At 41.3% G+C, this 27,136-nt stretch overlaps 1 protein-coding gene and 2 long non-coding RNA genes across 3 annotated transcripts; all 3 read right to left on the bottom strand.

The window, feature by feature from the left end:
- Positions 1–3,807: 3,807 nt before the first annotated feature.
- Positions 3,808–10,069, bottom strand: LOC118500301. Its single transcript, XR_004902863.1, has 3 exons — positions 9,879–10,069; positions 8,011–8,109; positions 3,808–4,934 (listed from the first exon to the last, which is right to left on the bottom strand). It is a non-coding gene; the product is annotated as an uncharacterized LOC118500301 (long non-coding RNA).
- A 1,691-nt stretch (positions 10,070–11,760) lies between these two features.
- LOC114495196 (NADH-cytochrome b5 reductase 2-like) lies at positions 11,761–13,489 on the bottom strand. Its single transcript, XM_036022567.1, is given in 2 exon segments — positions 11,761–11,961; positions 11,964–13,489. Coding segments are annotated over 2 exon segments (990 nt in total). The 5' UTR covers positions 12,805–13,489; the 3' UTR covers positions 11,761–11,812.
- Positions 13,490–14,510: 1,021 nt separating this feature from the next.
- Positions 14,511–26,753, bottom strand: LOC118500300. The gene is made up of 3 exons (XR_004902862.1): positions 26,501–26,753; positions 25,314–25,426; positions 14,511–15,496 (listed from the first exon to the last, which is right to left on the bottom strand). It is a non-coding gene; the product is annotated as an uncharacterized LOC118500300 (long non-coding RNA).
- Positions 26,754–27,136: the final 383 nt, after the last annotated feature.

Raw genomic sequence — 27,136 nt, 5'->3', positions numbered from 1 at the left:
CAATAGCTGTCCAGTGTAAATGAATCAAAATTATGCCTATTTTTGTCAGATCTGCAGAATTTTTTGGTGTGCCAAAAGATGAAAAAGTTTGAAAATTGCTGCCACAGGGTATGGTAGATTGTCAATCTAGAAAACTAAATTATACTATTTATATTTTTATGGGGACATAAGTATGGATGCGAGTACATTGAAAAGGCTCTAAGTAATAATAGTGTCGACCTTTGAGGAAGTGGAATGGGGACCAGTATTAGAGTCCCCATTAAAGCATTGACTTTTCAGGGATGGTTCCATTTTGTATGAAGAGAAAAGTTATTTTACATTTGTTTATTACTTCTGTAGTTTAAAAATCATTTTTTAAAAAACTCCTTAAAGAAAAAAATAGTAACTCTGCAGGGGAGAACCTGGCAACCACGTGACCAAGATCAACACCCCCAGCGGCAACTCACGCTGATAGCATCTGCCCCGAAATGACGTGACGAGAAGGTCACTTCACCTCTAGGGTGTTCTTCCCCTAAACCTATAACTTTAGTGTAACCAGGGGAAAACCATCAGACAAGTTCAAAACAGGGGCCATTGTACAGGTGGCCTGGCCAGTACTCCTGAAGATTGCCAAGGTCGTGATAAACAAGGAAAGACTGGACACTGGCTCAGACCTGAGGATCCTGGGGAGACATGACAGTTGAACGCAATGTGGTCCCTGGGAGGGATCCTGGAGCACAAACAGGACGCTAATGGAAAAACCAGTGAACTGCAAATAAAGTCTAGTTTAGTTAACAGTAATGTACCAATGTTGGTTCCTTAGGTGTGACAAATGTGCCACAGAAATACAAGGTGTTAATCATAGGAGAAAGTGGGTTAAGGAATCCCTGGGAACTCTTTGTAGTATCTTCGCAACTTTTCTTTAAATCTAAAAGTATTCCAAAATAAAACGTTTGGTTATTTTTAAAAACCCCCTAAAGAAAGGTTATTGGTGCACAGTATCCACTGAGAATTGATCAGAAAGTGTTCTGAAGCTGCATTACAAGCAGTGCCTACTTTCTCTCAAGTGGAACACAGAACTGTCAAAACAGACAGTCCTATGAGGTTTGCTGTCCTTCATGCAGAAGTCCCTTAAGAAAGTTAGTTTTCATGCGAGATTGGTTGTCACTTGCCACTTTCAGAATCAGGCTGCTCCCCAGCACACAGATATTAAAATTCATACTTGACTGCTACGTGCTTGCAAAATAGTAACAGAGCTTTAAAATTCATCCCCACATTCTTGTGACTTCTCCCAGCTGCCACCTTTTACTTAATCTTAACCCTCACATGACTAGTATTCAACATTCAGAATGGCAACATGCCACCATTGTTACTGTGTAAAGTGACTCTTTTTTTACAGATTTTATTTATGAATTTTTAGAGAGAAGGGAAAGGAGGGAGAAAGATAAACATGGATCTGTGAGAGAAATATTGATCAGTTGCCTCTCTCACACCCCCAACTGGGGACCTGGCCTGTAACCCAGGCATGTGCCCTGACCGGGAATCAAACAAGCAAACTTTTGGTTCACAGGCTGGTGCTCAATCCACTGAGCCGCACCAGCCAAGGCTATAACATGACTCTTGACCAATGTGGAAGAAATACTTCAGGAGGTCACCAAGGAAAATGTGAAGGAAAGTGAAAAACTATTGGTTACTGTCTTAGAATTTCCTTTCTTAAACCTGTGCTATTTTCTGTTCCCTGTTTGGAAAACTCTTCTTCAGCCTGTTTGCCTGGCTGACTCCTTCTCATTCATCAAATTCCAGCTCAGAGGCCCCTGACTCTGGAAGGTCTTGGCCGATCTCTCTGTCAGTAAGTGCTCTTCTCAGCCCCATTGCCCTCTGCTCCTGTGGATTTCGTCATGGCACCCACAGTTAGAGATGTAGATTCACTTCTTTGTTCACTCATTTATTATGTGTTTCATTTCCTGAGCCCAGCACAATTCCTGGCACAAATGCAGCATTATGCAATAATCACTGAGTGAATGAATGAATGAATGAATGAGAGAGAGAGAGAAACCGGGAACAAACGTGCATGACACTAGTGTGGAGGGGGATTTGTGTGTGTATGTTATGTCTCCCTCATGCCCCCCCTCTAGAATCTATAGGCATCCTAAGTCTCCTCAGGATCTCTTCACCATGGACCAACTTGAAAATACAGTGCTCACATTCTTCTCCCTTTGCTCAATTCCAAGAACAACTTTTATAAGTCAGTAAATAGCCAAAGGAAGTGGTTTTCTTTCTTTGCTTTCTTTCTCCCTTTACATTTGGGCAACTGCATTAGAAACAGACTTTAGTGAAAGCACAGACTGAATTTTATCAGTACCCCGACTTTCCATCTCCTGTGCAAATGGAGGGAAGCAGTAGCAGAGAACCAGAAGTTCTCCCTACTGTGAGGCTGGGCTCCTCACACTTGCTCTAATTTAGTGCTTTTTGCCTCTCAGGGCTTACCCGAGCTATCACCTCCTGCTCTCACTATGCGCCTTCTGCCTGCTTTTCACCGACACAGTGGTCCCGCAGAGGAAACCTCCTTTGTCCCCTCAGTACTCCTGGGCACTGCTGCAACTCTGAGCCCTGCTGGTCCAGTCACAGCCATGATTTACAACATAAAACTCTCCATCTCTGACTCTGTCTTCCTTTGCCTCCTACCTCTCCCTCACTCATAGGCTCCTCCCTTCACCCCCGTTTAGCCACCAGGAGTTTAATTCTCCCTATTCTCTCAGCCAAGGAGGAAAACAGATTTGTGGTGATGGCCCTCAGATGTGAATACCAGAGTTTTGCAGATAAAAGATTACGTCGGCATCAGGAAATAGACTGTCCAGGATGCTAGGAGCAGAGGTCTTGTTCAGAGATGCCTGGGCCCATCTTTGGCCCATCCCCCTCAGTCCCTACTCCCAACTCCCAACCCTCTTTCCTCTCAGTTTGGTTCAAGAAGCAGAAGAGCCAGATATTTTTAAATGTCTCCTTGTTAGAACATAAAAGGTCTTCCTGAATGGAGACATAAACTGTACTGTGAAATGACAATAGGATAAGAAAAACCTGGCTATTTTCTCAACTCCCGCAGGATGCTAGCTGAGGAGAGCGTCACTGGCAGGTACACTGTCAGGGCATTCCAGGGCCAGGGAGCTCGGTGCTGCGACATGCGGCATCTGCTCCTCATCCGTGTGGCCAACTCATTTTTCTAGATACTTGTCTAAACAGATAGAAAAGTTATAAAAATTGTGGTGTGTGTGCACGTGTGTACTTGCACCTGTGTGTTTCCTTGCAGACGATCTGTAACTTGCTAGACCCATTTCAGGTTACTCTTTTCCTCCATAGCCATTCTGGGATGGTGGATCATGACAGTGCTTCTCTTTCTAGGATTCTACTCCTAAACTTCCCCATACCCTTGGCTTTATGTGTAATTTTTATTCACTCTACAGTTGCCTTTAGGGGTGAAAGTAATAGAATTATTATACAGATGGGTTCACTGCAAATTCATGCCCTCCTGTGCCACCTGGGCCCTCTTAGCTAATGGTCATCCTTATATTCTCCTCTCATTGGTGGCCTCCCCCATAGTGATACCTGCTCACCTGCCATGCTCACCTTCTACCTCACTAACGCACACATCTTCCTCTTCCTCTCCCTCTCTGACACAGCCAGGCCATCCACGGGCCCACGCATCTTGTCATTTTGCACCTGAAAATTCTATGTGCCTCATTCACCTCAAGGGAAGTGATGCCATTCTCCCTTTCTCAAAATTACTCTCCTACCTGGTTTTCTCATCCTGTCTCCTCCTCTTTCCCCAGGGTTGTCTGTTTCCCAAATTCCCCTCCCATCTCTTGTCCTTTACTGCTCCTTCCCCCCAGACTGTAAATAAACTCGAGTCTTCTCCTCTTAAATAAGCAGGTGAAACAAAAGTCTTCTCTTAGAGCAACAAACAATAGTAGGTCATAGCTTCAAAAATGCTATAGTACCAGTGTAAAGACAAATACCCACTACCTTGTGTAGAAACTCCCTTTCATTGCCAAATTTCATGTCTATCCTATGTTGTAGCAACCTAACTAGCATCCCTGCCTGCAATTTCTCACTCTTCCAATCCAACTAACACCCCGTGGCCACATTAGTCTTCCTAAAAAAAAAAAAAATGCAGCTTTGCATATAGCGCTTGCTGTACAGGATAAAGCACAAATTCCTTAGTCTGGAATTCACAGACATCTACAACCTGCCCTCTCCTCCCCCCTCTAAAAAAACTTCTCTTCACTACATTTCCCCATGAGTCTTCCACTTAATCAAACTTGAACACTATACGCATAGTCTCTCCTCTGCATTGTCGTTTATGTTTCCCTCCTGGAATGAGCTCCCTCCTTCCCTCTGCAACACCTCCTTAAGCCCTATTCTTTCTTCAAGTCCAGCTCAATTTCTTTCTCCTTCAAAAGTTTTTCTCAGTAGAACCAACCCTGTGGGGATCACTTTCTGTCTGAACACTAACGACTGTCCACCTCTCCTGGTATTTAGCACCAAAGTTTGCAGCTTTGCACTGTTATTTATCAGTTGAGTACATGTTCTGGCTGTAACAGTATCTTATATAGCACCTCTTTATAGTCCTCTTTTTTAATTAGCCTTTAATTTTTTTTTTATAATAAAAGCAAGCCTGGTTAGGTAATAGAGCTTTGAGGGGGAGGGTCTCTGAAAAACTACCAAAGTAAATTTCTAAGATCTACACACAGGTGGTGAGTTGAACAGAAAGACATATTAGCTATTTCTCTCTGTGGTACCTGGTAGAGGTTGATGTTGCTATAAATATTCTCCCTGATTCAGTCATAGTTGCACGGATGCAAACCCTGGGAAGCCACGAAAGCTGGATGAGATGGATCCAGCGTGTCTGTCTTTGCAGTGTGATCCTGGAGCACTTGCATTACTCACCCAGGGCTGGAAATCTTGAGAACACAGAGGAGAAGAAAAGGTTGGGAGAAGGGTTATTCACTTCTCCTTAGCAAGAATTGGTTATATACATATGAATAAGAAAGAAGCCCCAGGTGGGACTTTATTCAATTAAAAAATAAAATTTAAATCATGATTTCCTTATGTAGTTCATCCATTCAACACTGTACATATTCAAATAAACATAGAAAACTGAATATTCTGTTATGACCTCCTAAGTACAATAGCAGGTAGAACCCCTACAAGTGCTGAGGCACCAGTGAAAAGATAAACACCCATCAGTTTTTGGTACAACCTCCAGCTGCAGTTAGAAAGCCATCAGGAGATGCAGGAGGGGGCCCCTAGTGCATTGTAAGGGCATAGACCTGGGCTTAGATCCTTGCTGGAATCCTGGCTTTCCATGCAGAGCAGGACAAGCTACCCTAACAAGAACGCTAATGACACCTCTCCTAAGATTGCTGCAAAAATGCCTGGCATGTAGCATGTGCTGAATAAATGTCCTTTCTCTTCTTCTGGAGGCAAAAAATTGAAATAGTTCCAGAGCTGAACTTCTACTTCATCAATATACATAACAATTTAATCATTTTAATATCACAAGAAACCTCAGAGATTACTTAGTGGAATCTCTATCAAAATCTCAATGGAATTTTTTAATGGAATAGAAAAATTTATCCTAAAATTTATATGGAATCTCAAGGGACCCCAAATAGCCAAAATCATTTTGGAAAAAAAAGAGAAAAAATTGGATTACTCATATTTCCTAATTTCAAAGCATATTACAAAGCTACAATGATAAAAAATGATGTGTTACTGGAGTAAGTTAGACCAACAGACCAATGGATGAGAACAGAGAAACTAGAAATAAACCCTCAAATGACCAAATGATCAAATGATCAAAAGATAAGGGTGCTAAGACCACTCAGTGGAGAAGGTACAGTCTCTTCAACAAATGGTGCTGGGAAAAACTGGAGCAACATGCAAAATAATGAGGTTAGAACCTTATCTTACACCATATACAAAAATTGACTCAAAATGGATTAAAGATTTAAACATAAGACCTAAAACTATAAAACTCTTAGTAGAAAACAAGGGAAAATCTTTATGATATTGAACTTGTCAATGATTTCTTGGAAATAACACTAAAAGCATAGGCCAAAAAAAAAAAAAAGCAAAAACACACAAATGTGACTACATTCAACTTAAAAGCTTCTGTGCATCAAAGCATACAATTAACAGAGTAAAAAAGAAACCCATAGAATGAGAGAACATTTGCAAATTATATATCTCAGTGATGTATCTGGGAAGATCCAGAACATATAAATAACTCTTACAACTTAACAACAAAAACTCAAATAACCCAATTTAAAAATGAACAAAGGACTTCAATAGACATTTCTTCAAATACGTATGCAATACATCCAACAAACACATGAAAACATGTTCAAAATTACTAATCATCAGGGAAATGCAAAGTGAAACCACATTAAGACACCACTTCATACCTGTTAGGGTGACTAATATTAAATAAAGGAAGAAATAATGAGTGAAATAATAAAGAATGCAGAAAAATTGGAATGCTTGGAAACTGTTGATGAGATTGTAAAATTCTGCATGTGCTATGGAAAATAGTATGAACCTTTCTCAAAAAATTGAAAACAGAATTGTCTTATGATCCAGCAATTCCATTTCTGGGTATATGTTGAAAGTAGGCTGTTAAAGAGATAGTCGCGTACCCATGTTCATAGCAGCATTATTCACAATGGTCAGGTGGAAGCAACAAAGATGTCCACTAACAAATGAATAGATAAGCAGATGTGTTTCAACGTTAAAAAGGAAGGAAATTCTGACATATTCAACAACATGGATGAACCTTGAGGACATTATGGTGGGTAAAATGAACCAATCAATAAACAAAAAGACAAATATTGTATGATTCCACTAATACGTAGCACCTAGCATAGTCAAACTCACAGAGGCAAAAGGCAGAATGGTGGTAGTAGAGACTAGGGGGAGGGAGGCATGTGGAGTTACTGTTTAATGGGTGTATAGTTTCAGTTTTGCCAGACGAAAAAGTTTTGGAGATGGATGGTGGTGATGGTTGCACAACAATATGGATGAACTTGATACCATTGAACTGCATGCTTCAAAATGGTTAAAATAGTAAATTTCATGTTATGTATATTTTACCACAATTTAAGAAAAGAGGAACAATAATGTAAAGCGAGATCATGCACCCTTCACTTTGCTTCCTTCAATGTTAACATCTTGCAAAACTACAGCGTCACAACCTGGGTACTGACTTTGATACAATCAACACATAGAACAAACCCACCAGCACAAAAATCTTTCCTGTTACCCTTTTGAAGTCATACTCCTTTCCCTTCCCCACCACCTCTCCTTACCCCCTCGAATTCATGACTCTGTTTTCCATTTCTATAGTTTTGTCATCCCAAGAGTGTTGTATTGATGAAATCATAGTCTTTACAGTATTGACTTTACTTGTGTAGTTCTTTAGAGAGGCATCCCTGCTCTTGAGGATATCACTGCTTTGTTCCTTGTTATAGGTGCCTGCTATTCCATGGTACGGATATACCAGCATTAGTTCGATAGGGGGCATAGAGTTTCAGGTTTACAAAGTAAATCAATTCTGGAGGCCTGTTTCACAGGGATATGAATATGCCGAACACTACTGAACTGTTGTGCACTTAGAATTACTAAGATGATAAATTTTATGCTAAGTGTTTTTTTATCACAATAAAAGTAAGACAATTCAGTCTAATGTTTTTGTTTCATAGATGAAGAAAGTAAGACTCAAGGAGGTTATATAACTAGACCAACATCACGCAGAGACTTAGTGCTAAAGCTGGACTAATATCCAACTCTTGACAATTGCTACTCTCTCCTGAAAGCTAACAGGATTACAAAAGTTTTGCAATTAGATTAGAAAGTTCCAAACAAAGCCTTCATAGTGAATTTATTGCTAACATTTTTCAAAAGAAAGAGAAAATTGAATTTTCTAAGAACAATTTCAGTAAGAATTTTATCTATAAGGGAACATGGTTCTTTTCTTACCTTCAAAAACTTTGCTTGGAGTTGCATTATTACATCTATTCTCCATTCTTTTAGTTTGGTCAAAGGCTTCTTTTGCCAAGGATCACATTTTGGCTTAATCTAGTGGATAAACATATCCACACCAAGTTACAACACAACAAAATGGTTATCTGTTGCAAGTTAAAGTTGCAAGCACAGAGATGCAAAGACCTTCTGAAAAGGGATCTGGCCTCCACGCCAGAAAGCCTACTAGGGCATGGGAAGCCTTGGGCCTGTGTGGGCTCGTGGGCCTCTGTGGGCTCACAGACCTGTGGAGGCAGATCATTGGCGCCTGGCCTGCGAGACGCAGTAGCTCCACCTGAGGTGTCACAGCCCCATCCATGAACAGAAGGGACCCTGAGGCCATCAGTGTTGGGCTTTGCACGCAATGTGTGGGGCAAGGGACGTTCACTCACAAAGACATGTGACCCCGCATGTGAAACTTCACCTTTCGCATTAACAGATTGTATTTCAAAAGTTAGTTCTGTGATTAATAAATACAGTAATATATGGATAACTCTCTAAATTGATATCTAGCTCTAAGCTCCGGCCTGCTCTATCCAACTATCCCCTTGATACCTATACTTAGGTGGCAAGTGTAATGATCTAAACCAGAGGGTCTGGCCTCCCCTACACTGACCACCTATTTGCTTAAGCCCCAGGCTTAACAGTCATGATTTTTCTCCTTCCCTTCCATCCCTCTTTATCACATAAGACTTTTCTTTCTTCATAATACATAATATATGAATACATAACCCTCATGATGCATGGAGTTCATATTTGTGAACTTGCCTACTCACTAAGATTTATTTGCCACCCCGAGATCAATACTGGCAGACCTTTCCTGGTCCCTCATGGACATGCACGGGACGGTGAAAATTCCAGTTGCTCAACTCCACATTTCCAGCTGAGGTCAGACCAGGCAACACTCTGCCTTCTTATGTCAGCTCTTGTACCATAAACAAGTGTCCTTTTCGTGCCCTATTTAGTGCCCTGTTTTTATACATTTGTGCTTTTTGTTGGTGGCTGCACTGCTTAGAATGGCCCCAAGCATAGCACTGAGGTTCCACATAGTGTCCCTAAGTACACAAGATGTGTCTTGTTGGAGAAATACATGTTTTAGTAAACTTCATTCAGGCATCAATTATAGTGTTGGCCGCAAGTTCAATCTTAATGAATCAGCAACCCATTAAACTACTGTCTGTACACAGAAACCCACATAAAACGAGGGCATGTATCGATCAGTTGATGAACCTAACCCTGTATTTCCCTATGAGCAAGGGGTTCAGTATTAATTCAGTATTTGTAGCAACTTTATAGAATATAATTACCCTGAATAATGAAAATCATCTAATTTAATCTGCTAACTTGTTTATTCCTTGTGAATTCTGTATCTCCAGCACCAAGGGCCATGCCTGATACACAGTATGTAGTCGGTAAATAGTTTTGGACTAAAAAGCTGGGTTTATACAAGTTAACTATACTTCAAGTGTTATCCTTTGTCCTTGCCAAGTAGGCGAGATCACTAACAACAGAAAGGGAGTTCTGACCCAACAGGGAGGGGTGCTGTATGGGCCACTTCTGGAGAAGGTGGATCAGCATGGCTAATGCCCTCCTAGGCTCGAGGAGGCAGGAAGGAGCTGGGAGATCCTGGAGCCAAGGCCGAATTCTCCTGAGGACAGGGAGGCTCCTACCCTTTGTCCTAGGGGACAGTTTGCTGAGGGAGTAAGGAGAGGGGACAGCAGGGACCTGATGGGCCTGGTGCCGCCCATCACCTGGCCCACTTGGAGGGTACTTGGTAACACTGCTGACATCACCGAGAGGCAGGCCTCCATCACCGTGGGTCTTACCTTTATGAAGGAAACCCAGCTGGCTCTCTTTTTCAAGGTCATCCTAGGTCCTGCCAAACCCAATCTCTCTACTTTAGCTTTCCCAACATCATAGTCTGGAGACCTTTGCATTCTCTGTTGCTTTGGGAAGATGTTTTGAAATTTTTGGTAAACCTAAGCAGGATTGAGAGAGTAGAAACCAGAAAAATGTGTCAGAATGTAGGCAATTTCAAAAACAGCCCCTGACTGCCTTTGTAACAGTTTTGGAGGCAAACTGACTTGTAAAAGCAGGACTCTGCCAGTAACAGGCCCTTCGCTGCGTGCGCAGGTGAGTCACATGCATCCGGGTAGCCCGTTGCTGGAACTGCATGTGTTTTATTTGTCCGGAATATCTGCTCCAAAGACTGGAAATCATGTAATTCATTTCTTTGTATGTATTTTGAGCCAGACCCTAAAAGGGGGTCTGGATTTGGAAATACATTCACTTTTCCTGGCCACCTGGTAAACTAGAAAAATCTAAGGGTTAGATAAATCCTGCTTCCAGAACCCTGACCAGGACGTTGCCAGAGAAAAGGACCCAGGTACTAGGACCTGTTAAAATTCTTTCAGGTGCCTCAGCCAATCCCTTCACCTCTCATTTTCAGACTGAGGCTGCCAGTGCTTTCTGTGACATGGCCTCCTACCGCCAGAATGGACAACACTTCTTCCTCCCTTCTCCAGAGTGGGCCCAGGCCGGCGGAGCCTGTGGTGGAGCCCTCATTACCACACTGGCCACACTGTATCGTCATTTCCTCGCAACACAGCAAGCTCCTTCAGGGCACAGGCTATGACTCTCAAGAACTTACCACATGGTAATGGCTGAACAACAGTGTCAGTGTACTTAATACTGCTGAACCGCACACTTAGAAATGGTTAACATCTTTTGTTATGTATATTTTATCATACACACACACACACTGAATCTACTACAGTGCTGGCACATCCTAGGGCCTTGACAAAGGTTTCTGGAATAACAGAGAGAGTTCCGTGAACCACAGAGCTAAAGATGCCTCCAGTTAATGCTGGTACATCCCAGGCAGGTCTATCCAACACTGTTGCTCCTAGCCATGTGTGGCTGTTTAACATTTAAATATAAATTAAAATGGAATAAAGTTTAAAACTTAGCTCCTCAGTTGCACTGCCCACAGTTCAAGCACTCAGGCACTGCACGGGACTAGCAGCCAACACATTTGACAGGCTGGATGCAGATCATGTCCATTGGTGCAGGCAGTTCCATGAGCCAGTGCTAGCCTAGGGCTGGGGTGGCAAAGTTTTTCTTTTTATTGACTTTATTTGGGTGACATTGGTTAATGAAATTATATAGGTCTCAGGTGTACAGTTCTGTTGTATAACACATCAGTTGTATATCGAATATTATATATTGTGTGTTCACCACTCCAAGCCATTTATCACCCTTCATCGCCATTTATCCCCCTTTTACCCTCTTATACCCACACCCCCACTCCCTTTTCTCTCATAATCACCACACTGTTGTGTCTATGAGGTTTTTTCTTTTTTGCTTCATTCCTTCACCCTTTTTACCCAGCCCCCCAACCTCCCTCCCCTCTGACATCTGTCAGTCTGTTCTCTGTATCTGTGAGTCTGTTTCTGTTTTGTTTGTTAGTTTATTTTGTTGTTGTTGTTGTTGTTGTTGTTGTTGTTGTTTTGTACTGAAGTTTATTTCATTAGACCAAGGTAAAGATACTAAAATGAAGCTCCTTCAGGCTTCCCCAAGCAAGAAGATTCCAGAAGCAACTTTGTCTCCAGCCCCGTAAACTCTTCTTGGGCCAACTCAAAAGAGAGGAGCACCGGCATGCCAAGAACATGTGACGAGGCACTTCTGAATGAGGTGACACTGAACTTACTTTGAAACAGATGTAAGGGACTAGGGAAGTTTGCTAAGAGCAAAGAAGGTGTTAGTAGGTGAAAATCATGTTCTTGGGATACCCTAGTTTCTTCAAGTTGGGGTGAGTGGCTGTCTGGGTCAGGGGTGGCGGGCAACACACCAGGATGAGCATGGACTTCCCAGGAGCAGGGAGGTGCTCCTGGGTCATGTCGGTGGTAAGAAGCCTGAGCTGTACTTCCAGCCAACAGGAGGCCTGTCCAGGGTGTACCACAGGTTGAACTGATTTGGGTGAGTTCTGGCAACTTCTTCAAGCTCCTTTCTCATCAAGATGTCTTCTTCTGTCTGGCTGGCAAAGATGAGGGATACCCTGGTCCTGTCTCTGGGGTTCTTGGTGATGTGGCGAATGAGCTGCAGCATGGGCGTGACCCCTGTGCCCCGAGCAATCATTCCCGGTTGACTGGCCGGTTTTTCTTCAGGCTTACTTGTTTTGTACTCTTTGACTGAAAACTTCCGTGGCCCATGATAGAACAGGTGCCCAGCTGGCCCTTGGAAAAGAATCGTGTCCCCAGTTTTCATGTTCTCCAAGTACTGGGTCATCTCCCCTCCACCTGGATAATTAGGGTGTACATTTTTGAAGTAGATCTTTATAATTAAGTCCACAAAGCCTTGATCATCATCACTGGACATGGGTGTGTATGGCCTGATCACCAGAGCACCATCAGTGTTGGCCAAGAGAAGGACATAGTTACCTACAGGAAGTCCTAAAACGTGGTCTGGTGAGGGCAGTCCAAAGCGGAACCTCCTGGTGTTGTGGCTGATTTGCTCTTTCTCAACCATGGGCAGTAGGTACTTCATTTCAGGGCTCTGTAAGGTGATAAGATGTTTCCTCCTTGAGTTCATGTTCTTCAGGGCCAAGAGAAGTACCATAACCCCAATGATGGAGATGGCAAGGAGCAGGGACAGGTCCTGTCCATGGTCGGGCCAGCCTCTGCACCTACCCCCAGCTCCACTCCACATCTGGCTGACCTGGCTGGACTCTGTTTTGTTCATTAGATCCCACATATAAGTGAAGTCATACGGTACTTGTCTTTCTCTGACTGGCTTATTTCACTGAGCATAATCCTGTCCAGTTCCATCCATGCTGTCACAAAATGTAAGATTTCCTTCTTTGTTATGGCCTTGTGGTATTCCATTGTGTAAATATACCACAGCTTTTTTTATCCACACATCTATTGATGGACACTTGAGCTGCTTCCATGGCTTGGCAATTGTAAACAATGCTACAATGAGCAAAGTGGTGAATGTATTCTTTTGAATCAGTGTTTTGGGTTTCTTCAGATATATTCCCAGCAGTGGAATCTCTGGGTCATAAGGCAGTTCCATCTTTAATTTTTTGAGATAACTCCAGACTGCTTTCCACAGTGGCTGCACCAGTCTGCATTCCCACCAATAGTGCACAAGGGTTCTCTTTTTTCCACATCCTCGCCAGCACTTGATGTTTGTTGATTTATTGTTGGTAACCATTCTGATGGGTGTAAGGTAATAATTATACCTGTCATTCTGACAGGTGTAATTTGGGTTTTAATTGCATTTTTCTGATGATTAGTGATGTTGAGCACCTTTTTATATATCTACTGGCCATCTATATACCCTGTTTAGAGAAATGTCTATTCAGGTCCTTTGCACACTTTTTAATTGGATTGTTTGCATTTTTGGTAATGAATTTTATAAGTTCTTTATCAATTTTTCTTAAGGAGCCAAATAGTAAATATTTTAGCTATTGTAGACCATACCAGTCTCTGTTGCAACTAGTCAGCTTTACTTTTGTAGTGGGAAAACAGCCATAGATAATACATAAATGGATGGAATATATGGAATACATAAATGGATGGAATGGATGGAAAATGGCTATATTCCAATAAAACTTTAATTTTAAAAAATGGATAGTGCGTTGCAAGGTTTGCTGACCCTGCTCTAGGGTGTTAGACAGAATAACAGTACCCAAATATAGGAACTCTTCATACACAAAGAAATTGTTGTAATATAATCAATTATTTTGAGAGCACAGTTATAAGAGAATCGAAAGTGGAAACTGTTATAAGAGAATATGTTATAAGAGAACCGAAAGTGGAAACTGTTATTGTATGAAGGAGACAAGCTGTTCTTTGGGAACAGACTGCTCAGCAGCCTCCTTCATGTCTTTCGTTATCATGGACGATAGTCTAAAACTAAAAATGTATTTTTTTATTTATTTTGATTCTTTTTAAACATCTTATTCCAATCCCAGCTTTTGTCTATTGTAATACTCGGCGAGAATGAGGGTAAGGACATTCCTATAGACGTGTTCTGCTGAAGATGGTGCTGCTGAGGATGTGAAAAGAAAGACAAAAGTGAAACATCAACACCTTCAGAGGAACAGAGGACACGTGATACCTCTGGTTCCACGCAGCTTGGAGTCTGCATTACAGACTAAAAGAAATAGTCCCAGTAAAATAATGCTGGAACAAATACAAATGGAAGTAAAACCTCAAGGCCAAGGCAAACGGTGATAGAGGAGACGGTGTCTCCTTTCTACATGAAGAACATTCTAAAACATTCAGATTTTAATTTTGCCTGTTTGAATTAATCAGTCTATTATTTTTTTATCTGCCAAATATATGTGTTTTCAAATATTATACTCCCAGAGCTAGAAAAATATTTTTATTTTTGAAACTTTGGCTAAAAACTTTAAATTTGAAGCTCTCTAATATAATCTTATTTTCCCCTTTGAAACAAATTTTAACAGGGCCTCGGATAATATGAGTTCTTTGCAGATGTGCAAGACTGTGGCGTGGCAGAGCAGGCTGTGTGGCTGACAGTCCCCGCGCACAGAACTGCGAGGACCCTGCGTGTCGGTGTTTCTGACAGGGCGAGATCGCAGAGGATCGCTCTTCTGTCGTTGGTCAGCTCAGTCATCTTCATAATATCCTTAAGCTTTTATAGTCATTCATATTATTCATTTGTTTCCATTTCCCTTGGAATATTAGTGTCTTTGTTACTGGTTTCTAAGAGCTCATTTATGACTAGAGGTGTTATTTCTTGTTGTACTGCAAATGAAATACCATGTTTATCATGATCACTTTACTGTGGTGTTTTATTTTTTTGATTATATAGAAATTGTGTATTGAAATATAATGTTCTATTTCTTAAAAAATCAGTACATAATATATACTCTATTGAATATAAAGCATTTTGCCGATAGGAAAGTTACTGCAACACATTCTGAGAATCAAAGGGCTTTTAGATACTAGAAAACTCCACCATGTAAATTTGCCAAATCTTGGCTACATTTATATTATCTACCATGGACTATAACTTACCTTTCCCTTTGAATCCTGCAGAAAAATAAATTCTACAAACTCTCTGGATTGGATATTCAAGGGTGCCATTACTTTTACAGAGAGCAAGTCCAACTGTAAGCTAAATCTAACCTACTACTATTATATTTTATCACTCTAAAAACAGTCATGGTAGTATAAATATCCAATCTTGTGGCAAATACTAGTGTTTTCTTTCGTGAACACCTATATTTGTATTGAGAAAAGGACATCAAGTGCCAAGGGAAAAAGTCCTGTTTCCTTAGCAGCGTTCCTTAGCTCCTCCATGTCATATGGGATGTTGAAATGGGAAAGGAGGAGCCTCAGCTGAGGTTTCAATTCTTCTCTTTCTGTCATGTGCTGGGGCAGGACGAAAGCAGCTTCAGTTCTCGCTGGCCCTGAAAAAAAATCCAAAATCAAGAGCATTAAGACCAATGAACACCAACAGGAAGAGAAATGGCAGGGTCCTTTGAGCTAACTGGAGGCAGGGCCTGCCCTGCTGACAAGGAGGGCTGTTCTGCTCCCAGCCTAACCTTCTCTGCCATGATTTACAGTGTGCACCACCTGGGCCAGGCCTATCTGGCGAACTCTTGGTTCTGGCTTCCTGAGTGAGGCAGCCAGGGCCCTCTGCCCCGCCTCTCACAGCCTGCAAGAGAAACAGAACAGACCCTTTGGGGAATGACTTAGTGGAAACAGGACTACCTATGGTCTTTCCTAGTAAACGAAGAGTATGATTTATAAATTAACTAACAAATTAGAAGAAGGTGAGAGCTTTCACCTCCTTTCACCTGGCTCTCTCCTGCTCATCTCTACAAGTACCCAGTTTGGACTCTGCTCCTTTGAGATACCATCCTGATTCCCCACCAGGCTGGCTGCCTCTCCAGATGCACCACATCCATACTTTAAGCAAATATGTCACTCAGGTAGAAACCTGACCAGGTTTTTCAGTCATCTGTAACACAAAGTAAGGGCAGGAAGACTATTGAGTCAGATAAGGAAAGTCTTTTTAAATCATGTAATGTGAAAAAATGAAAGAAATCTTAGAGATCGGTTGAGCTGAGAGGTTTATTTTGGAGATGAGTAAATTGAGGGCCAAGGATGGGAAATGAACTAAACTAGCAGGTGGAGAGAGACCACAAGAGAACCAGGTGTTGAGCTCAGTACTCTGGACTTCAAATTCATTGCTTCCCTACCCCCTCTCTTAATTTGCTAATTATAAAGATGGAGATAATGGTGTCTAAGAGAAGTGTTCATTATTTTTTTCTACCATAAAATATCAAACACATGTATTTATTAAGAATATATAACTTCTGGTGTATAGAAAAATGTCAAGCAGGATCACGAGACAAAACAGCACATGAACGGCACCTGTGGAAAGTCACAACCTGCCTTTTTCCACACTACTCTAGGGGAAAGGAGACTAATTCTTACCTGGAATGCTGGTATCCATAGGGCGTGGAGACGCAGAGCCCTGGATGTCAGGACTGATGTCACTGATATGGACATTTTCATTTTCCTGACCAACCTCAGGCACTTTGTCAACAGCTACACTCAGCACGTTGGAGATGGACAAATACTGGCGGGCCTGCAGAGGGCACGACCAAGAGACTGCACACCAACTCAGTTCTCATAGAACCTCCCAGATTTTGGTTCAGGAGCAGCCCTTCACTTTGGTAGAGGAGGAAGAAGTAGAGGCGGGCCTCAGTAACCTGCCCAACCATGAGAGGCAAAATCTGGAGCTGGAAGGCCCAGTGCTTTCACCAACTCTAAGTGACTGTAACCTCTAGGCAGGTCTACATCGATCAAGCACCATAATGGACAATGTGCTGGGTGAGATGGTGGGGATACAATAAAGAAAAAGGCATGGAACCTCAAAGAGTTCACAGGTTAGTGGGAAGACCCAGACTTAGAAGCAGATCATTATTATACCACGTGACTGGGGAGAGATGATTCAGAGGTAGACCCCACAGTGACCAACTGGGAAGGGTTAAGGTCAAGGTGATGGTCAGGTTTCTGGTTTGGGTAACTGTGGTTGGTGGTATCACTGAGATAAGGCATAGAGGAGTAGATAGAGATTTAGGTGGCATGATCACATCACTCCTTTTGATGCCTCTAGCCTGGGTTAGGGCCTCTCTGTGACTCTTTCTACCCTGTACTTACACTTACTCTGTTCCTTCTTATCACATTGCATTTCACTTGGCTATATACTTGCCCATTTCCCTACCATCCTGGGAGCCAGTTACTTTCCAGCAAAAACTATATCTTCCCTACATGGCCCAGGACATGTACCTGGCATATATTAGACCCTCATTAGATATTGTTGAATTAAAAAGTGGATTTACATTCAAGAGCATAAATCTTAAACAAGGTGATGAAAACAAGAACCAACAGAGTGAATATGAAATAATACAATAGAGACATCTTTAAGAGGGCTAACTTAATGGTTCTAAAAGAAAAAGATTTCAAAGGTTTCAAAGAAAAGAGGTAGTGACCCATTATTTTCCTGTCATTTGTAGGGCAGGTGGAATACAAACACTGACAGTCCAAAGCTCAGTGACAGGTGTGAGAAAGCATTGTGCTGGCCATCCTGGGAGGGTGCACTGTCATCACACCACTATGCTTTATGTACCTGCAGGTAGTGGTGAGTGGTACTGAGTGAGTATAGGTGACACACTAACAACTTTGTATAAATAGTCAGGTCTACCTGCATCACTAAGTTAGGAGGATTGTTTTTTCCCATAAGAAAGCTTTCTCATTCAACAGACAATCTATCAGCTTCTGTGCTGTACTCCTGCATAATATAGGCAACTTGATTCTGTTTAAGAGAGATGCAAAGACAGAACTTGGTTATTTGCAAGCCTTATTCTCTTGTGTCACTTGCTTCCAAGGATAGGGCAGTACTATTTGGAGGCCAAATAAGGGGCTCTTGGAATATCGGAATTCTTTTAGACTATGAATTTGCCTGACAAGGGCAGTGGTCACAATCTTCAAACTCTGAAGGATAGAGACGCCAGTGAAAAGTCAATGCATAAGGACATTTGATAACTGGAGTTGGCTTCTTAGCTTTTTACCTATGGTAGAAGAAGATAAGTCGATGGAGAAAATTTTATTTTCTATCATATACAACTTCCTTCAAATCTTATTTATAAAAATAGATACCAATATCTTCTGCCACAGAACAGACATCGATTAGTCCCTTTCCCATCTTTAGTGTGACTTTGAAAAAATTGATTAAGTTACACTGTTGATGAGAATGTAAATTTGTACAGCTATTATGAAAAACAGTATGGAGATTCCTCAACATATTAAAAATATATGGGAATATATATGAAGGCGACAAAATCAGTATCTTAAATAGATATCTATATTCCCATCTCATTATTCACAATAGCCAAGATATGGAAACAACCGAAAAGTCCCTTGATGGGTGAATGGATTTTAAAAATGCATACACACACACACACATATACATAGATATATGTGTGTGTGTGTATATGTGCGTGTATGTGTGTTTGTGTAAATGGGGGGATATCAGCCAAAGGGTACAAATTTGCAGTTATATAAGATGAATAAGTTTAGAGATCTAATGTACAGGCATTATGACTATACTTAATAATAATATATTGATAAGCCATTTGTTTCATATGAAAAATAGCCCACAGGTTCTATCCATGAGCTTCTTACCTTGTAAAGAGGAAAAAGTTGCCTCATGATCTTACTGTACCAGCAAAACCTCTTCCACCTAAGCATTTGTAAATATTTATTCAGGGCCAGCTGGGTAATTCTCTCTGTATAATACTTTAACAACAACAACAAAATTAATACTTAAAAACTTAACTGGGGGTGGTGAACACACAATACAGTATACAGATGATATATTATAGAACTGTACTACTGAAACCAGCATAATTTTATTAACCAATGTCACCTCAATAAATTCAATTTAAAAAATAACAGAATACAATTACAATAAGAAGGCTGAATTAAATCTTAAGAACACTAGCAGTAGAAAAATTAGTCTCAGGCTATTTTGGAAATATAGATTTTTCTACATGAAGATAATAAGATTAATAAACCTGGCTCACTTCCTGTCATGATGGTGGCATAGGCAGACATGGCTCGCCTCTTAGCACAACCACATCAAAAGTACAACTAAAATATAGAACCACCATCACTCAGAACCAACTGAAATCAAGTTGAATGAAAGTCTGACAATTACAGAGTTAAAGAAACCACATCCATCCAGACTGGTAGGAGGGGTGAAGATACAGAATGTGTTGGTCCCACATCCATACGTGGTGAATAAAAATTCAGGAGGGAACCCTGGCTGGTGTGGCCCAGTAGATTGAGCACCAGCCGGAGAACCAAAGGGTCACTGGTTCACTTCCCTGTCAGGGCACATGCCTGGGTTGTGGGCCAGGTCTGCAGTAGGGGGTGCACGAGAGGCAACCACACACTGATGTTTCTCTCCTAGTCTTTCTCCCTCTTTTTCCCTCTGCCTAAAGATAAATAAATAATGTTTAAAAAATTCGGGAGGGATATCTCAGGAGGGAGAAGGCCCAGCCTCTCACCAGGCCCCTCAGCCCAAGGTTCCAGTGCCAGGAAGATAAGTCCCCACAACTTCTGGCTGCAAAAACCAGTGGGGATTGAGCCTATGGGAAAAAAATGCTAGAGCCCCAAGCAGTTCCTCTTAAAGAATCCACACACAGACTCACTTACTCAGACTCACTCCCTCTGGGCTCCAGCAACAGGGTGGCAGCTTGAGGTGCACCACTGGAGTGCAGGCAGAGGCTAAGATATCTGGCATCAAGGAAAGCAGAGGCCATTGTCTTTTTTCTGGGTCCTCCTGTGGACTTATGTGGTATCTAAGATTCCATCAACCTGGCTAACACTATTTGACCCACTTTGGAGATCCTCAGAGACTGCTTCAACCAACTTGTGGGCCCACCCAACCTGTTTTTTCATATGAATGGTCTTGGATCATGCTTCACAACTTCCTAAATCCTCTCAAATAACCAGCTGGCCTCAGTAAGCCCCAGGCCCAGAACTAGCAGCCTAGATTCACAGCTTGGTTTCACTGGGAAATCTCCAAGCCTAGCACAAGTAGCAGCCATCTCAGATTGCTTTATAACTCGGACAAAGTGGCCACAGGCAAAATACAGATGGGGGCTGATCTTGGCCTGCACAACCTGGGAAACCCCAGGGCCAGCACACCCAGTGGACAGCTATAGACCACATAAGAGCAACACCACCCTGCCCCTTGCACAGCCCATCCTCCATGGAGGGTGGAGATTTGTAGTCAGTGGTCACAGCCAGTCCTTGCAGCTGACTGGCCTGAGTAAATCCCTCCCATTGATCTGCCAACAGCAACCAAAGCTCAACTACAAGAGGAGGTTATACTCAGCCCACATGAAGGGCATATCTCAAGTACCCAGCTTGGGTAATAGGGGAGGCTGTGCCACTGGACCCTACAGGACACCTAGTACATTAGGCCACACTACCAAGACACAGAGTCAAAGCAGCTCTATCTAGTACATAGAAACAAACACAGAGGGGCTGCCAAAATCAGGAGACAAAGAAACATGGCCCAAATGAAAGAACAGATCAAAACTGTAGAAAAAGAGCTAAATGAAATGGAGATAAACAATCTATCAGATGCAGTGTTCAAAAGATTGGTTATAAGGATGCTCAAGGAACTTAGTGAGAACCATAATAGCAAAAAAACATCTAGTCAGAAACAAAAAAAAATACCCTAATTGAAAAAAGAACAATTTATAGGGAAACAACAGTAGAGTGGATGAAACTGAGAATCAGATCAATGATTGGAACATAAGGAAGCAAAAAACAACCAATCAGAACAACAAGAAGAAAAGAGAATCCAAACAAACAAAGACAGTGTAAGCAGTATGTGGGACAACTTTAAGCAATCCAACCTTCACATCATAGGGGTGACAGAAGGAGAACAGAAAGAGGAAGAAATTGGAAATCTATTTGAAAAAATAACGAAAGAAAACTTCCCTAATTTGGTGAAGGGAATAGACATGCTAGTCCAGGAAGCACAAAGAGTCCCACACAAAATAGATGCAAAGAGGCTCACTCCAAGACACATCATAATTAAAATGCCAAAGGTTAAAGATAAAGAAATGGGAGGGTGTGTGTGGGAGAATGGGTGAGGGGTGAGAGGGTTAAGAAGTAGAAACAGGTAGTCACAGAATAGCCATGGGGATGTAAAGTACAGTATAGGAAAGGGAGTAGCTAAAGAACTTATATGTATGACCCAAGGACAAGAATAAGAGTGGAGGCATTGCTTGAGGGAGTGGGGGTTGCAGATAGAGGAGGCAAAGGGGGAAAAATCAAGACAATTATAATAGCATAATCAACAAAATAGAATTTTTAAAAACCTGGCTCAAGATATCATTCGAATTTAAATAAAGCAAGTAGGCATTTCTAAATCTACATGGTCTGTTATCAATCCAACAGATTATAGTTTCATTTATTAGTCAGTGAACAATTTTAGCAGTCACATAAAAGTTTGTAAATTTGTCTAAAGCTGAGCTTAATATTTCTTAAAAACTGAAGTTATGAATCTAAAATACAAAGCATACTACAGGTAATATTAGAGCTTTTAACCTTAGACCAAAAATTTCATTTACATTTAAAAGTAGTCAAATAAGTCAACTCTTTTTTTTAAATGTTTAATTTCTGACAATAAAAATGATAGTGGCTATGAGGAAATAATTTGGACCAGCTTTACACTTCCCTCAGGAACACCTAGAAAATAGGACGAAATACGCAGGGCAACTGCTTTCTGACATGGGGCAACAAGCAATGCAGGACTGTGGTTTCTGAAAGAAACAAATGAGACAAGCTCCACAATAACCTTGATTTCCTGCCTGAAGAAGAAATTTTCCGAACCATGAAGAAGGAAAGGGAATCTTAAGCACAGGGTGACAGTTTCTCTGAGTTAAGGAGAGAAGTGAAAGTGTGGGAAGCAGAGTCAGTCAGAGTTCATGGGGCTGAGGACTGAAGAAGAGGAAATTATGGAGAGAAAGAGCTCCAGAAATCTGCGTAGAAATCCTCTGGTTTTATGCTATGAAGCCATGAATACAAAGGGTGAAACTCCCTGAGGCAGTACAGAGAATAACTGATTAAAGAATTGTAAACTCCGTCCTGGCTGGCGTAGCTCAGTGGATTGAGCGCAGGCTGCGAACCAAAGTGTTGCAGGTTCGATTCCCATTCAGGGTACATGCCTGGGTTGCAGGCCATGACCCCCAGCAACCGCACATTGATGTCTCTCTCTCTTTCTCCCTCCCTTTCCTTTCTAAAAATAAATAAATAAAATTTTTACAAAAAAGAATTGTAAACTGAACAGTTTACAAAGTTCATATTAGGCTAGGAAATGTTCAAGTGCCAATCAGACAGAGTGAGGAAACCTGAGGCATTCAGGAGAGACAGCTGAGGGCTCACAATTTAATGATAAAATAAATTATCCCTAGAGTAAAACTTACTCTAAAACTGTTCTAACAAAGCTTAAAATCAAGCTTTGGAAGTTTAAAGCTGATCTACAACTTTATGATCTGCCAGAATAAAGTACAACACTCTTTAAAGGAATTTTTAAAAATCGGCATTCTATCATATAATGTAAAACTGTAATGTGTAGTATCAAAAAAATTACTAGACTTGCATAAAAGTAGGAAAATGACCTATGACCCATGAGCAGAGGAAAAACTAATGAAGCAAAATGGATCCAGAAATGGCACCAGTGAAATTAGCAAAAAAAAAAAAAAAGAATATTTTAAAAGAGCTGTTATTAATACGCTCAGTATGTTCAAGGACTGAAAGGAAAATGTGAACATGAGGAGAAAAATAAAAAATATTAAGAAATCAAATAGAACTTCTAGAAAGGAAAACTACAATATATGAAATGAAAAAGGTATTGTTGGAATTGACAGCAGGTTGGCTAGTGAAGAAGATAAGGTAAAGGAACTTGGAGGTGGCAATAAAAACTACAAAATGAACTTCTGATGAAACAAGAGACTGAAAATGTACTAACAGAGCCTCAGTGACTTAGGGAACAATATAAAGCGATTTAACATCTGTGTAGTTAGAGCCCCAGAACGAGGGATGGGGAGAGAAAATATATTTGAAGAAATAATGGTTGAACTTAAAAAAAGTTGATGAAAATGATACAATCCAAGATACAAGCCCACTCCAAGGAAGATAAACACAAAGTAAACCTCATCGAAGGCTATCATAACCCAATAGCTTCAACCACTAACAGAAAATCTCGAAAGCACCAGAGAACATATGGACACACATGTTAGAAAATGAAAGTGATGTAAGCAGAAGACAATGGAACAGCTTCTTGTAAGTGATAAAACAGAACCATTATTGACATATAATTCTATATTAAAATACTCAACTACAATACTTTTCTAAAAAGAAGGCAAACAAAAAACAAAAAAAATAAAGGTGGAGAGAATTTGTCTCTGGAAGATCTGCAGTACAAGAAATGTTTAAGTAAGTTCTTTAGGCAGAAGATTAATAACTCCATATAGAAATTTAGATGCTACCAAGGTTTCTCAGCCTCAGCACTATCCACATTTGGGTCTGAATGGTTCTTTGCGGTGGAGGTTGTTCTGTGTATGATGTTCAGCAGCATTCCTGACCTTTACTCACTACATGTCAGTAGCAACCTACTCCCCTCCCCAAATTGTGACAGACAAGAATGTCTTCAGCCATTGACACATGTCCCCATCCTCACTCTTTCCTTCTCCCCAGTGAGAACCACTGATATTCACAGTGGAGCAGAGTGCCAGAAAGGACAGGTAAAGAAAATCTTTGATGAAGACAATGACAAAAGTTTGACTTGCAAATAGAATCTTGCCATTTTTTGTTTTTTTGTGAGGCATTTATTAATTACTAACTAGTTGTTAATGAACTAATTCGTATGCATAGTGAGGCTCTAACATATAATGCAAAAGTCAATAACAAAAACTTTAAAAATCAAAACAATACATGCTTATTAGAGAAAATTTAGGTTGACCAGTGTCACCCCTATAAAGTCGATGAAAAAGAAAAACAGAAAACTTAGAAAATAAAATGAGTAAATTCATTATTCTGCCATCCAAAGGCAGTGATTGCTAAAATTTTGGTCTATGTCCTTTAAGTGATTTATCTATATATTACATGACCATTACTATCACACACACATTTTACTAATCTTACATAATAACATAAATATTCCTTATGAAAAAAATGTTTAATGGCAGAACAATCAATATTCTATGAAGTACCACGCTCCTTTCTTAACTCTTTCTCCTACTACTGGACGTTTGGACATTTTCCCACTTTAATTAGTATAATGTTGCAACAGTGATCTTCATGGAAAATGTTTTTCTCCACACCGTGAGTTATTTTCCTAAAACAAAGTTCCAGAAATATCTTCCCTAGGTCAGCAAACAGCTTGTTGAGGACTGAAACTATCTTAGTCAATGTGGTATTGCCTCATAATACCAGCACAAGGAGTAATTAGTAGAAACTTAGTCAATTGGTTAGTGACTGAACTTAACTATGGCAGGAGTCTCTAACAAAGAGGAGCATTTACACTGACCAATTTCTGCAAGCCATACATGTAGAGAAAAGCCTATCTGGCCAGAGGATATACCAGAAAGCCAACTTTATTCACACATTTCTGCTAAATTCCGTATCTGTTTTTCAAATCACAAAATGACTCACCTGCAAGAGAAGCAAAGGTCGATTTTCTGGAGTGTACACTCTTCTTAGACAGCTCTCTAGCTCCCTCTGCAGGACATCTTCTTGAATAACAAGTTCCTTTGACTCCGCCACCTGAACCCAGGGGTCAACAAAGCAGGCAAACGAAGGGAAATAGGGAAATAAAACTATCAGTGTGTATGGCAGAAAATGACATGCAGTTTCTGACCGCTTTTACACAACGCATTATGCTGTCACCTAAGTTTCTAAATAACTGATTTTAACATCACAAATCAAGGAACCATCACAAAAATCAGATATATCCAAAGGGGCCTGATCTGACCCAGCAGTGAGCTGCGTATGGAGCTGCTTTGTACTCGTAACCACTGTCAGTAACGTCAGCTCTTGGCATGCAGAAATGAATTCTCTTTCTGGAAAGAGTTTCCAATGAGTTAACAAAATCTAACTTATTGTTGTACTGAAATAGCCTGCTCTCCTCACCTGTAAGTTTTCTTTAGGGCCAGTTCTCTTTCTCTTCTGTAGTAAGAAATGTCCTTTGGTATTCGAACAGAGCTGCAGAAAGGCAGATGCACTAGAAACCGTACATTTATAAGCTGTAATAGATTAGATCATACGCAGGCCCTGATTAATCGGTAGCTTTTCACAACTTTTAAAAATAAATATATCATATAATACTGGATGTTTGGAGCCATGTAAATGCCACGTGCTTCCAGCTTAGTCAGAATCTCTCTGTGTACACCTCGTGTTTGCTAAACCTTTCCCTGGGCCAGCTTTTCTCACACAAACAGTCTTTCCTTCTACCCCTGCTTTCCCTCCCTGTCTCTAACTCCAGAGGACAGAGAGAGGCACCCTGGTGAGGATTCTTCTGTCTTCCGCCTGTATTTCTTCCAGTAACTTAATCTCCAACAACTACTGTGCTTACCAGACCTATATTTCACCCTAGCTGACAGATAAAACCAGTATCTGATAATTTATACAAAATGTTCTTGATTTTAAGTTCTTGCTCAATTACCTGAAAGTGAAAATGACCCCCTTAAATATCCAACATGAAATACTTTGGAAATTACCTTAACCAAACGTCCTGCTTCAGAAAAATTATTTATCCCTAGGAAAAACCTTAGCAAGAGTGCCTGCTTCAGCAGCCTCACCGACAGCTGCCCAAGCCACATCAGGAGAGGGCTGTTTGTGCCGTGGGCTCTGACAGTGGAGGCACAAACAGCACTGTGAGGGGCCTGGGGGCAATCAGAGGGGGGACCCTGTGTCAAGAGGAAAGGAGCCCTCCCCATCTGGTGTCAGACATACCCCAAGGCTTGGCAGCTGTGGGAACATCAGGAGAGAGCAACCCTGGTACACTGTCACTTTCTTAGGATGGGGATGGCCCTTAAGAACATCAGCAAGGGAATTGCCGCAGGTAGTTCCAGAGCACACTTGAGAAACCACCTCAACATCTGAGGGGGATTGTAGGTAGTACAGTTTAGGTTAATGTTGTTCGTGTGACCCTATTGGTCCCCATGGAAGAGTTTCCAGGCAGATGAAAATGGGCTGTTAGTTTGTGCACTTGCCAGCAGTGCCCCCTCGGAGGCCGCGGTCCCTTGAAAAGAGCACCAGGCTGACAGCCAGGGGGCCCCTCAGCCACAAGAGACTAAGCGGCCTCCTGAGCAACTTACCCCAAATTTCCAGCTGAGCTAGAGGTCATGCCTCCCCTGTCTCCTCATATCTAGGCTTTGATGGAAAAAAAGAAACAAAACAAGGCAAGTTTTGAAAGGACCTTGAAAGTAAAAGCGTTAATAAGTCAAAAGTGTGACTTCTGTGATGACTGGGTACTTGGGTCCTGGCTGCGGCTTCATGGAGAGGGAGAAGCAGTAGCCAAAGGGAACAGGAACCGTTATTACACAGGCAGTCAAGGAAAGAGAAGGAACCCATCCCTCCCTGCCCTCTTGTCTTCTAATTCTTTGGCACACTGGGAAATTGGGTGGGGTCCTGGGTGTAGCTGCCCCAACCCTTTTTTACTCAGATCACCTCCTTCCTCTCAGTTAATCTCCAAGTGTCTGTGAGTGACCTAAAAGAGACTGGTGAACATTAAGTGCTCTGTATGTCAGCCCACAAAGGGATTCACTCATATATTCACCAAGCATTTAACTACCAAATAAACCACACTAAATACTGGGTGTTCAGAATCATCTCTGGAAACAGATACTAATGTACCTACTTACTGCTTCTTCTCCAGATTTCCCCTCCCCAACCCTCCTCATCCACATTGTGTTTACTCAGCCCCTCAACCTAGCAGAGTCCTCATGATTGTT

Source organism: Phyllostomus discolor, chromosome 4, assembly GCF_004126475.2.
Source record: "Phyllostomus discolor isolate MPI-MPIP mPhyDis1 chromosome 4, mPhyDis1.pri.v3, whole genome shotgun sequence".
In the NCBI taxonomy this organism is placed as follows: domain Eukaryota; kingdom Metazoa; phylum Chordata; class Mammalia; order Chiroptera; family Phyllostomidae; genus Phyllostomus; species Phyllostomus discolor.
The sequence above is the reverse complement of the archived record's forward strand: the minus strand, read 5'-3'. Positions and strand labels throughout refer to the sequence as shown.